Consider the following 13772-nt stretch of genomic DNA (forward strand, 5'->3'; position numbering starts at 1 on the left):
AGAAATCATTTTAATATGCTGATTTGGATAACACTTCCTTTTGTATGTTAAAACCAGTTCTGCTGCTTCATATTTTTGTGGAAACAGTGACACAGTATAATGGAATGATTTCTGAAGGATGCTGATGAGGAGTAATGATGCTGAAATTTCAGCTTTGATCACAGTAATAAATTACATTTTAAAATATATTCAAAAAGAAAACGGTAATGCCGGTAATGATGAAATTAATGACGGTAATTTCGCAATAACATTGTTTTGCTGTATTCAAATAAATGCAGCATTTGTAAGCACAAGATACTTATTGTACATACACATGTCTCTATAACTCTCTCTTACCTTGATTGTGTCAATGTAAGCTTTGGCATATTTCTGACACTCATCAACTTTCTCTTTGTTTTTCTCAATCTCTTCAAGCAGTTTCTGTGAGGGGAAAAAGTCAGCATATTATACTTCTACCTTTTAAATACGCTAACAAAAAGCTATTAGAGAAATGTATTTATTGCAATGTGTATCAGAGAACTAATGCACAGAAATTAATATTCCAGCAGCTTCTCTTCTGAGATTTATTCTCTTCACAAATTATTGATCTTGTTCCATATTTCACACTACTCAAATTTTGTTCAAATTTCAAGATGCCACACTGTACATTTGTAAACACTGCATCATTTGCATATTTATGAGGTTAATATCACTGAGGTAAATGCAAAAGAGCATGTGACCTATTTCAATACCTGCTTGTCCATCTGAGGAAATGTTGACACTTAGGCTAACTCTCTGAAACATACTACAAAAATAATACTATGTTCGTCACCTCAATAAATGCATTTGATGTCACTGGCCATTGCCATTTTTAGTTTCACTTAGACATTGAAACTAAACATAGCAGATGTTTATGATGTGACTGCAACTGTACAAAGCAAATAGATATCTAATGAGGTAAGGTGAGGCTGGTAATGATTATTATTTAATTTTTTTAAAGGCACAGTACTGTATGTAAATTTCACAGATAGAGGTCACTTATTCAAAACAATAACAAAGCGTGGAATCATGGGAGGTGTTGTATTCACCTCCACAGCCAGTGGAAATGTCCGACCGGACTCAGATAGGCAGAAACCATGTTCATGGGTGAGCTAATATAGTAAAGTTTTACTAACATTACTGTGGTATGAAGCAGGGCGAAGCCGAGAGCCGTGGGAAGCGAATGCTAATGAGAGACACTGGTCTGGAGTCTCACGGAGGAGCTTCGGAAGGATACAAGAAAGAATGACTACAGTGAAGGACGAGTGAGGACCTGGGACAGTTTACGTTGCTGTTTTTCTCATGCTTATATGCTGCAGTCGGCCGCTGTCGCTCCCTTCACTTTGTTGTTTATGCATATTTTATAATTAAAGTTACGTTGAATGTCCGCCTCCTTTTACCCTGAACTTTAACTTTGTTACAGTTACGTTTTATCACTTAAATAATCATATAATACTAAAAATACATTTGAGTGTGTTGAAAGTTATAACGTTACTCTGCGTGTTCGCTCAGTGGATGCTATGAGACTCTTGTTGCACACTGCAGTGAACTAGATCGATATTAGAATATCAATAATTAATAAATGCTGGATGACTTGTGTTGCTAAATGGCATGCAATTCATTTTAAACCATTGTATGGTGGAGAAAATGCCGTATTACTGTAACTACAAATAAAGCTCTTTCTGATTATGATATGTAAGCCACAAAATAGTGCTGTCTGATTTACTTTTTGGGTACAAAGATGTTATTCGCGGTATATAAAGAAAACAACAGGTTCAAACAATAAGACTAACCGTGTTGAGCTGTATAGCAATGATTAGTTTTCTGTCAATAAATGAATCTAAACAGTAGCTCACCTGTCTAATTAAACACATAATATATTAAAGTGTCTTTGGTGTTTCCATGGTTTCTACGGAAGTAAAACCAGAAATCGAGGGTAACATGGATATATGACGACATTGACAGGCGGTGCAATGACACGGGACGTTACGCTGATTAAAATCGCAGATTTAAACATTTGAATATTAAACGTTGGAAACCTTTGGGATAATGTTAGTACACAAGTCAGCTAAATATATTCTAAATATGTTAAATAAGCTAAATATGTTCTAGTGGTTTTTGGATATTTTAATCAAAAAATCTTACATAGTGTGCCTTTTTTTAATACTGTATACCACAAACTGTGATAACCCACTATAAAACTCTAAACAAGTGTGAAGCATTGCTTAACCCAGTGTTAAATCTGGCTGTTACCCGAGGTTTAAAGAGAGCAGTTTGAAAGGCCCTTTACAGAAAGCTTGTGTCATTCAGTACCTTCTCCTGTGCCAGTTGTTCTTTTAGTGTCTTGCTGTCAGTAATAGGCACTGCCTGGATCTTCTCCTGCCGCTGTTTGGCGTCTGCGATCCAGCGGATGAGCCAGTCGTAGCTCTCCCTGTAGTAGCCCTGCTGCCGGCCAAGCTGCTCCAGCTCGCGATGACGCAGTTCGATCTGGGCGAAGACGGCGCGCCAGCGGTCCTGGAGGCTGCCCAGGAGCTGTCTGTAGTGGTCCAGCTCAGCGTCCCGTTCAGTGTGAATCCGAGACATCTGCTGGCTGACCGATGTGGCCTTGGCCAGCTCACACTCCATATCATCAAACACGGGCCGCTGGGTTTCTGCCTCCACACGCATTTTCTGAACATACAAGAACAAGTTGACTTAATCCCAAAATAAAATTAATGTAACTACATTGTATATACAGTAAGCTTTTTCATGAAAATAACCAATTAAATCCCAACATTTGGCAAAAAGTCTTGACTCAAACAATAATCCACCCAAAAATGAAAATGCTGTTAAATGTAATCACCATCTTGTCTTTCCAAACCAGTATTTTGAAGAATGTTGGTAACCAAACAGTTTCAGTTCCCATTGACTTCCGCTGTATTTATAAATAATGGAAGTCACTAAGAAATATTTGGGTACCAACAATTTTTAAAATAACTTCTTTCATTTTCCAAAATCATACAGGTTTGTAATGACATGAGGGTGGGTAAATGATGAGAGAATTAAAATTTTTGGGTGTATAACTCGTTAAAAAAAAAAAAATTATATGTTCTTGTTTCCAGTTTAATTTGCAGAGTCATCTCTAAGTAAGTCATTTGAAAGTTGATTTTCCCCAAAAAGTGCAACACTGTGGCTCTTCAAAACATAATCTGTTGGTTTGAGAATCAGTCCAACACATGACATGATCTGTTTGCCCAAACAATGGCAGATTGGGAAACCTGTTTGAACACAGACATTATTTTTGCTATTCAGTGAGGTGCCAAAGAAATGTCACATTTCACCTTTATGGTCCACTAAACTAAATCCTGATCCTATTTTAGACAATTAAACTTTTTTTCTATTCATATCTAGATCAGCAGTTCTACATCAAGGGTTCGGGGCCCGCCAGGTAGCCTCAGCAAACTTCCAAAGTGGTTTAATGACTTACTTGATTTAAAATAAGACAAAACAAACATTATAATATCTAAAACAAAATCGATATATTTCTATAATATTTTTAATTCACGCCCTCAAAAACGGTAAAATCGGGATATATAAAGAATTCATTTTTCACATTAATTTTAAAGTGTGATTTCTAAAGTTAAGAAACGTAAATAAATACAATATTTAAATTCCATGATGAATAAACATTTTGTAGTTATTCCAAGCTCTAAAATATTTGGGTAGAAAATTGTAAAAACTTATTCTTATTCTTACTTATCCAGTAAATCACAAACAACTGGAAACATCATGTAAATTGGAATCCTGAAATTTAATCTACGGAAACTAGGATTGTCAGTCCTCCGCATTTTGTAGTTGACAGGAGTCTTGCAATCAAAAAGGTTGAGCACCACTCATCTCCATCACTGTATATATTAAATAAATAGTACAAGATTTACCTAGTGTCATATAAAACAAAGGGTCCGTTCATTGAACACTAAATATTTCATCCCATGTTACCTTGAGCTCGGAACAGTAGTTCTCCACCTCCTGGACGTTTGTAGGAACCGTGTGAACCTCACGCAGGCGATTCTCATATGTCTTCACGACATTTTCTGCCCCTTGAGTGTTCCGGATCACAACTTCTATTGTCTTAAGTCTACAAAGGAAAGAGATGCCATGATCTAATCTTTTGCCTAATTAAAGGTATAGCGGAGGATGTTTTACTTCCTGGTGGGTAGTCTAAACTATTGGTCCTCCTAATTGTCAATCATTCTGGTGAATCAATCAAACTTTTCAAAAAGTGGAGAGGGCGGGTCTTATCTAAAATTTGGAAAGATCCTCTGCTATACCTTTAAATTAGGACATAATAATACACTACCGGTCAAAAGTTTGAAATAATTAAGACACTTCTGCTCACCAAGGCTGCATTTTATTTGATTGATTTGAATATACTGTAATATATATTTTAAAATGTAATTTATTCCCCTGAATTTTCAGCATCATTACTCCAGTCTTCAGTGTCACATGATCCTTCAGTAATCATTCAAATAAGATGTTTTGCTACTCAAGAAACAATTCTTGAGTGTTGAAAACAGTTTTTGCATAGGAGACTTCTTTCGAAAAATCTTAATATATATATATATATATATATATATATATATATATATATATATATATATATATAAAATCTCAAATATTTGACAGGTAGTGTACACACTGGTAATTAGAGACAAAACATGAATGAAAAGCAGCATCCTTGAGACTTGTATTCTGAACAATGGATATGTTGTGCAACACCAAATACTGCTTATGTGCGAGTGGTCCTTACTTCTGCAGGTACACTGAGGACAGGGTGTAGGTTTGGTCCATCTTCTGCAGGGTAATGTCCAGCTCTGAGCGCAGGACGGGGGTGCTGGACTGCTCCGGGGACGCCAGGACCTCCTCAGCTTTCTGGGACACTTTATCCAGGTTCGTCTTAATACCTTCCAACTCCACGTGCACTTTCTGTTTGAGCCAGAAACAGAAACTCTCAGAACATCTGATCCATTTTGTTAAATATGACAAAGAACATGGTCCGAGTCATATTTCACACCATTATCAAGCAAATAATTTGCAAGTGTATTCAATTATTATAAATAATTTTTCAAGAGAAAAAAATCTCATTCTCATTACTCTCATATACCTTCATATTGTTTTAATATTTGTCTTTAATTTATTCTGCAGTATGGTAATAAGATTTGTCGTTTAAAATAATAATAAATGAGCTACAAAACATTTGGATGCATTACAATAAGAATAAAATAAGACGGTCGTACCTTCTGTTCTGCAGTCTTCTGAATGCAGTCTTTGAGTGGGTCTTTACCCGCGGGTTGTCGGATACGAGCCACTGTGCGAGACTCACAATCTTCGATCTGCAGGCGCAGGTTTTTTATTTGGGTGATGTACGACTTGCTTGTGGATTCATCCTGCTCACCTGTGAAGATAAAAGATTTGTTATTACTGTTTTCTAAATAAACAACAGTTTATCTCTCCCTTTATTTGTGCACTGCAGCCAACATTCATGTCACACACATTCCTTCAGTGTTAGTGGTACAAATGGCATTCCAAAATCAAAAGAAAAGAACCTATATATATATATATATATATATATATATATATATATATATATATATATATATAATACTATGCATGAAGAAAATAAAGCCTATTTCAGTCTCTTTTACAGCTTAATATTACAGTAAAATATATTATTAAAAAAATATTATTGTATTAATATTTTTGTATTTAAATCATCACAAATTTAAAAGTACAAAAAACTTGTGTAAATGTGTAATAAAAAAATATAAAAAACTTTTTTTTAGTTATAGTTAGTTTTTTAGAGTTAACTAGCATGAAAACTTTAAGCAAAATATAATTTTATATTTCGGTAACTTTAGTTTAGGATCCAATTCTCGCTATTAACTAGTTGCTTATTAGCATGCATATTACTAATTTATTGGCTGTTTATTATACTTATAAAGCACATATTAATGCCTTATTCTGCATGACCATATTCTACATCCCTTAATCCCACCCAATACCTAAACTTAACAACTACCTTATTAACTATTAATAAGCAGTAATTATGAGTTTATTGAGGCAAAAGTTACAATTAATAGTTAGTCAATAGTGAGAATTGGATCCTAATCTAAAGTGTGACCCTTATTTATTTATGTTAAATGCTATTTACACTAAGTGCAAATATATATAGATGCTATTTACACTAAGTGAAAATAGCAGTGTTTTCTTTGCACTAAGTGTAAATAGTCGTTAGATGCTATTTATACTTAGTGCAAATAGTGGCAGATACTATTTGCACCACAATGTATTGTACTTTAAAACAGTATATATATATTCAATGTACATGGTTATATTTATTAAAAGCATAAATGGATGCTGCCTTATTAGGACGATACCCCTACCTATAACCCTACAGATAAACACTTTATTCCCGCTATTAAATATCCAGTAGGCACTTTATTTCCACTTTTCAAATATTTTCTTCAATTTTTATTTAAAATAAACACCTCACTGAGCTGATATGGAAAAAATAGGTGCATATATGGAAAAAGGTGGATTCTTTTGCAATTTTCTGTGGATCAATCATACAATGTGGGCGGAGTAAGTGTAAATAGCCTCTGCCAACAAGCACAAAACCTCTTGTCAGGATTTACTAAAGACACACAGTGAAAAATTAGCACTGAAAAGGTGTCGACAGTTATTTTTTGCGGCTGACCTTAATGCACATGCATTTGTAGGAGTTTCCATTTCAAAAGTAGGAGAGTATTTAAATGAATCTTGCAAGGTGATTTATTAAGGTTTGCGCTCGTCAATTTACTGGTATTTGCGCCATTATTTGCCGTCCAAGAAAAGCATAGCTTAAACCAGACGCTAATTTTCGCTGCACTTGGTAGATTGTGTTGGTCATTATGGAAATGATCCGGCTGGATCTGTGTTCTTTAATTTGCGGGTCGTCAGTAGATCACGAGCAGAACTTTACACTCACATCGGAGCTTTTTTAGGATTGCACTCTCATGCTAATTTGCCCTCTTTTAGTAAATCCGTCCCTCTGTTTCTTTATTTTGATTTTAGGATTCCATGTTGGAAATCCAACACATTTCATTGGATTCCCCTTATTAAATGTCATCCAAACTACAAATATATTAACAATGCAGAGTCAGAAATTCATCTTTTGACCAGTGTACGTTTTTCCTCTGTATTATGCTACTATATTGAGTTTTTAACACATGCACACTCTGTAGAGATGCGCAGTTAGCTAAACCACAGGAACGAAACAATGACAAAAGCTGACACAACACGTTTTTCATTAATAAAGCAGCTCATCCATGATAACCAAACTTTGCTCATGACTGTCAGCAGGAGCACAAGACTCACCCTGTGCTCTGACAGCTGCTCCTGTAACGTGAATTTAACAGTTACCCAACATCCGTGAAAATATCCCCCTCATTTTTCAAAACTGTTTGGTGGTGCATATTGGGCTTTGTCAGGGGCTTAATGTTTATTGCGAGGTGAAGTCTGTACCTTTCTCCAGGGTGCGGAGCAGTTTGTCGAAATACTGTGTGGTCTCCTTATAGTCCCTTTCGATCTGCACGTTGTCATTTGAATCGAAAATCTTTGAGTCCTTGCTGTCTTTGAGAAAGTCCTGATAGTGCAGCTGAAGGTTCCTCAAAATCAGCTGGTACTCGTCTGACCTCATCGTCTTGAACTGAAACATAAGTGGACAAACATATAAACACTTAGCTTCTTTCAAATTCCAAATTATTATATTTGAATCTTTCCCGTGATTAATGCTACGACGGGATAACAATAATCTTCATTTTGTCTTTTGTCTAAAATTGACAATCTACAGCAAACTTATTCTGAGATGTTAAAACAGTCAAATGACGACTTCTCTTCTCTTTAATTTGTTTAGGAGGGTCCTTGAAGGCCTGTTATTCAATAAAGCAATTCTCCTTGTTTAGTTTCCTAAATATAACTCAGTGGATCTCCAACTGAAAAACAAATCAAGTTAAAGGTAAAAATCCCATCTTGTTTACTGTAGAACTATGGCTGGGAGATTTACACGTAGACATGATTAACCGGTAGAGATTTTAGACTCGTGTTTACATGCTGTGCCGTAACGAAAGCTAATCATTTGAATGTGTTTTTCAGCCTTGTGGTTTAAAAAACAAGTGATTTTGTTCAAGTGCAATAAAGCTGACATCAAATCCTGCAAGACTAATTTGCCACTGGTTTCCTTTTAGTTTTAATAATGCTTTTTTGTATTTTTTTATTTATGAGTAAAATAAGGTCTGTGTTAAACAACTTGATGATACTTGAACATTTTGTTCAATAATGTAAACTGCAAACACTCACACCCCAAACATTCTAGTTACTTAATAAAAAATAACAGCTTCGTGTTTTCAATATGGGTGTGTGTAATTTACGTCATTTAATTGTAAAAACTATTTAAAGCAAAAATTACAACATTGTGATAAAATTACTAATATCGTGATATAAGATTCTGATGTGAGCACACATTTTTTCTTTTACATATGCTAGAGGGAAATATCAAGCCAGCACATTAACTAAGTTTCACAAATACATTTCATCATCCATCCCTTATCTGGCTCAAACATCAAGACGTGACTAAATGCCATGAATAAAGCAGAGAACAGACCATAGTGATGTTCCATGAGCGGATGAGATGGATGTCTTTCATCAGGTATTGCCAGGACAGCAGACTCCTGAGGTCAGCGTGTAGTTTCTGCCAGAGAACCAGTGTCTGCTGGTGACCGGACTCCAGACTGTGAGAAACATCAACATAACACACACAAACATTAGTCAATATGTTTTAGGTCATACTGTCCACTAAGGAAAGAGAAATGTACAGGAGCTGTTCTAAATTTAGTGAGCTGCCAAACTAGACAGCATTTTTAGGCATCAGAGGAACAGTCACAATATGATGAACAGTAGGAATCAAATTTACGCATCCTTATGAGATACATATTTTTCGAAAGGCAAGGGTTACCAAACTTTTTTTTACAGCTGAACCTCTTTGGCGCAAAAGATTTACTCAAAGTACACTACCAGTCAAAAGTTTGGGATCGGCAAGATTTTTTATGTTTTTAAAAGAAGTCTCTTTTGCTCACCAACGCTGCATTTATTTGATAAAAAAATACAACAACAAAAAAAAACAGTAATATTGTGAAATATTATTACAGTTTTCTATGTGAATATATAGTAAAGTGTCATTTATTTCTGTGATCAAAGCTGAATTTTCAGCATCATTACTCCAGTCTTCAGTGTCAGTGTCATAATAATAATGAATGTTTTTTGAGCATCAAATCCGCATATTAGAATGATTTCTGAAGGATCATGTGACACTGAAGACTGGAGTAATGATGCTGAAAATTCAGCTTTAATCAAAGGAATAAATTACATTTTAAAATATATTCAACTAGAAAACTGTTATTTTAAATTGTCATAATATGTAACGATATTACTGTTTTTTTATTGTTTGTATTTTTAATCAAATAAATGCAGCCCTGGTGAGCAGAGGAGACTTCTTTTAAAAACAAAAAATGTTACCGATCCAAAACTTTTGACTGGTAGTGTATCTCTCTGAAATTTCAAGTTAATATTTTTAATAATTGAATGATACATTCGCATGTTCATGGTTCTCTGATGACAGTTGATGGTCACATGACATGCAAGTAAACACACCTGGAGACACTCTCGACAGCGTCCTTGTTGACGGGCGGCACGAGGAAGCAGACGGACGGGACAACGGCCTCATTGCCCGAGCGGTGCAGAATCTTCCACTGGAAGGGCTGGGAGTTATTGATGAGCGCACACTCGTCGCCCTTGTGCATCGTGATCTGTTACAGGAAACAGGGATTTAAGCATGCAGCACAAAACACAGGCTGAGTGTGCGCGAACGTGACTATGTCTACCTCCATCTGTTTGAAGTCACACACGGCCTGGATGGGCAGTTTTCCTCTGACGGAGGTGGTGGGGTCCCGTGGCTTCAGCTGGATCACAGATTTGGCTCTCTTGTTCAGGCCGGCGATGTCAGTCTTAAACTCGTTCAGCTGCTCTCTTTCCTCCTGTGGTGAAACGCTATTACTTCAAAGCTTCTCAATTTGATTTCTTTCTTTCATTGTATACCGTTGTATACAGGAAATGTTGGCAAAACTTTACAATAAGGTTTCATTTGTTATCATTAGTTAACTACATTAGTTAACATGAATTAACAATGAACAATACTTCAATAGGATTTAGTAATCTTAGTGTTAATCTCAACATTTACTAATACACTATTAAGATCAAATGCTGAATCTGTTAACATTAATGTGTGAACTAACATAAACAAGTTAATTAACTAACATTCACAAAGGTTAATAAATGCTGTAGAATACATTACTCATTGTTAGTTCATGTGAGTTAATACAATGTTAACAAATGAGAACTTATTGTAAAGTATTACCAATGTGAAATAAAACACTACTTGATGTTGTCAAATGATGACAATTCAAGTGAATGTGTCTGCGTAGATGTCTTTTAAGCAAATAAATCATTGTCAGGGTTGCAATATTACAGTACATGATAAGATCTCTTGTAAATGTTTGCAGTAAAAGATCACTACCAATAACTGTACACCTGCTAAACAAATACCAGCATTAGATTAGGGAACACTATTCACTATTAACTAGATGCTTAGCATGCATATTACTAGCATATTGGCTGTTTATTAGTACTTATAAAGCACATATTAATGCCTTATTCTGCATGACCATATTCTACATCCCTTAACCCTACCCAATACCTAAACTTACTACAACTACCTTACTATCAATTAGCAGTAATTAGGAGTTTATTGAGAGGAAAACTCATAGTTAATAGTGAATACTGTATGTGCTCCCTAATCTAAAGTGTTACCCTATAAGCCATCTACTACTGTAAAACTCACAACAGCATCTTGGAGTAAATCCTCCAAACGAGTGGAAGTGACGGTGCGGTCACACATGTACTTCTTCTTCATGGTCTCCTGCATCTTCTTCATCCTCTCCTCAGCATCTCTTACATCAGCAAAGAACTATTGGTAAAACGGACATGGGAGGTAGAGAAAGAGAAGGATACTGCTTATACATGGTTGACCAGCAGAGATTTGCTGTGGTAAAGAACATGGTTACATTATATTGGACGGGCATTTGATGATGCCGTACCTGAAAGTATGCAGTGTTCTCTCTGAGATGAGTTTCAATGCAACAGCAGACTTGAAGGATCCAGCTCCACTGGGTCTGCAGAGCTGCGGTGAAGGCCTGAAGATCACCAACACAACACACATGTAACAAATACAACATACTGTACACTAGCATCCAGATGTTTGGGGTCAGTACGTTTTTTTGTTGTTCCCTGCAGTCAATAATTATATCCCTTAAAACTCATCTTTGATAATCAAAGTGGCATATTTCTTCATGCCCTAAAATAGCTTAAATATAACTCTACACCCTTGGTTCATTTAGTATACGCGAATTATATTAAAATTAGTCTCCGCCTCCACTTACTCACACCAGTTCAACTTTACGCTGCACAACGGCATACTGGTTTAAGAGTGAAAGAGTGAAGAGTGAATTTTACAGGTTCGTCTACAAGTCGATGTATCAGAATGGTAATGCGTTTCTCTTTACAACGTCGGACACATAATGGTAATTGATATGATTGGCCCTATCAAACAGCTAATGTGTTGCTAATACACTATGTTCCTGTTTGCAATCTCAGAGTCAGACAGTTTTCTTCCAAAAATCAGCTTCCTTAGAAACGTTTTGAACCGTCTTTTGTGAGACCACCTTTGGTACACTGCAGTTTTAAGTATTGAAGCATATTAGAAATATGAATAAGATAAGATAAGAAGTGTAGTTCATGCCGTACCTCAACAGTCTTCTTGCCTGGATGGCCGTCTTTAATGAGTCTGTCTCCAGTGGTCTTGATGTCATTGACCTTCTTCTCCCTAAGTTCCAGTTCACGCATGAGTCCCTGGGGAATTAATTAGACCATGAAGCAGCACTTCAAACTGTAAAATATTCTCCATTTACACACCCAACTACAATAAGCAACAAGTCCTGGAAAAACCCATTTCTCAACCAATCAAAGTCAAAAATCTCCCCTTAATCCTAACCCTAAACAAGTAAACGGGTTTATAAAATGCTTTTATTGGGCTACACTTACTGAGTAGTTCTCTTTCTTTGCACCCATGTTGGTGTTGTGTTCACTCCAGTCGTAATTGATCTCCTCTTCCTCTTTGTCATTAAGCCACATCAGTTCCTTGGTGGCGGCACTGACAAAGTTATATAGATGGTCAAGATTTCTCATACGGGACTTGGAGGAGTTCTAGAGAGAAGAAAAATACAGTATATGCTTACACGGAAGTGCACCGGCTTAATGATTTTTAATAGCTACTGGTCAGAACGCTCACCAGCAGTTTGTTGTACTGCAGATCCAGTTTGCCCAGATATTCTCTGTATGTGCCTTTACTAGCAGGCGAGAGTTGGTTCTAAAACATATAAAAGAGGTAAAATTGTCAATTTGTTTAGTCCAATTGCAAGTTACAACACACATTGTTTCAAAGCAGCTTTACAGTAAATCTTGATATTAATGTTAATAATATACCTTGCCTTATAGCCACATTTAGCAGATTAGAGCTGGGCGAAAAATAATTGCACAGCCATTATTTGCTACAAAGTAGGCTATATATCGCTTTATGTGAATACACTGTAGATATATTTAACTTTTAATATATTTTTTGTGTGATAATATAGTTTACATTTTGAGATGATATAAACAATTACGTGGCTCAGATTTGCTAGTATATATTGCTTTACAATACAATACAATAAAATACACATTTTATTTCTATAGCACATTTAAAACAACTGCCGTTGACCAAAGTGCTTACCAGCATAGATAATACAACAAAAGCAATTACATACAGTCATACAAACAAAATTAAATCCTGTTCATTCAATCAGTTCTAAAAGCCATTCTAAAAAGATACGACTTCATGAGTATACTGTGTGTATGCAGATGTAGTTGGACCAACTTATAAATTCAACTGTATATAAAGAGCTGTGCGATAATATAGTTTACATTTTGTGATGATATAAACAATCAAGCAGCTGAGATTTGCTATATAGTATATATCTCCCTATGCGAGTATACTGTATGTATGTGGATAAAGTTAGACTTATGTATCCAACTTTATATAGAGAGAGCTGTGCGACAATATAAACAATCAAGCAGTTGAGATTAGCTATATAGCATATATACTTTCAATAGTTGCATAATTTGTTATTAACTCTGTCCCACCATTGAGAGAGATTTCCGGCTTTCCGTGTTTTCACTGTTATACGGTAGGGGGCGCTATGACACAAAACCTCAGGATCAAAACACAGGCGAAAAAGAGGCAGAAACAAGCAATAGCATATGTAAGCAGATGCATATGTAAAATAACGCAATCATTTACATTAAACAGCATATACATCAAAACTGCCTAATGTTACTGAATGAAATGTCGACCCAGGACGAGCTACAGGACTGTGACGCTTTGGGGGTGTTGATGGACTCGAATCTACTCCATCTGTGTTTCGATCATCGTTCTAAATCCGATCAGGATGTAGTCTTAGACAAAAATGAATTTTTCTCAGCTTTTTACTCAAACAGTTATTTTTTTAGGCTGGCGGTGGCTGACAATA

The 13772-nt window shown here is 35.8% G+C and overlaps 1 protein-coding gene across 1 annotated transcript in view; it reads right to left on the minus strand.

Moving 5' to 3' along the window:
• plecb (plectin b) overlaps positions 1-13772 on the minus strand; it is a 79058-nt gene that overhangs the window by 14542 nt on the left and 50744 nt on the right. Inside the window, 14 exon segments of the mRNA XM_082150211.1 lie at positions 337-420; positions 2332-2688; positions 3997-4135; positions 4808-4983; positions 5295-5452; positions 7561-7744; positions 8699-8825; positions 9745-9899; positions 9975-10127; positions 10991-11116; positions 11247-11342; positions 11953-12057; positions 12250-12411; positions 12497-12574. Of these exon segments, the coding sequence (XP_082006337.1) occupies positions 337-420; positions 2332-2688; positions 3997-4135; positions 4808-4983; positions 5295-5452; positions 7561-7744; positions 8699-8825; positions 9745-9899; positions 9975-10127; positions 10991-11116; positions 11247-11342; positions 11953-12057; positions 12250-12411; positions 12497-12574 (2100 nt within the window).

The sequence above is a fragment of the Leuciscus leuciscus genome, assembly GCF_965113295.1.
Source record: "Leuciscus leuciscus genome assembly, chromosome: 20".
NCBI lineage: Eukaryota > Metazoa > Chordata > Actinopteri > Cypriniformes > Leuciscidae > Leuciscus > Leuciscus leuciscus.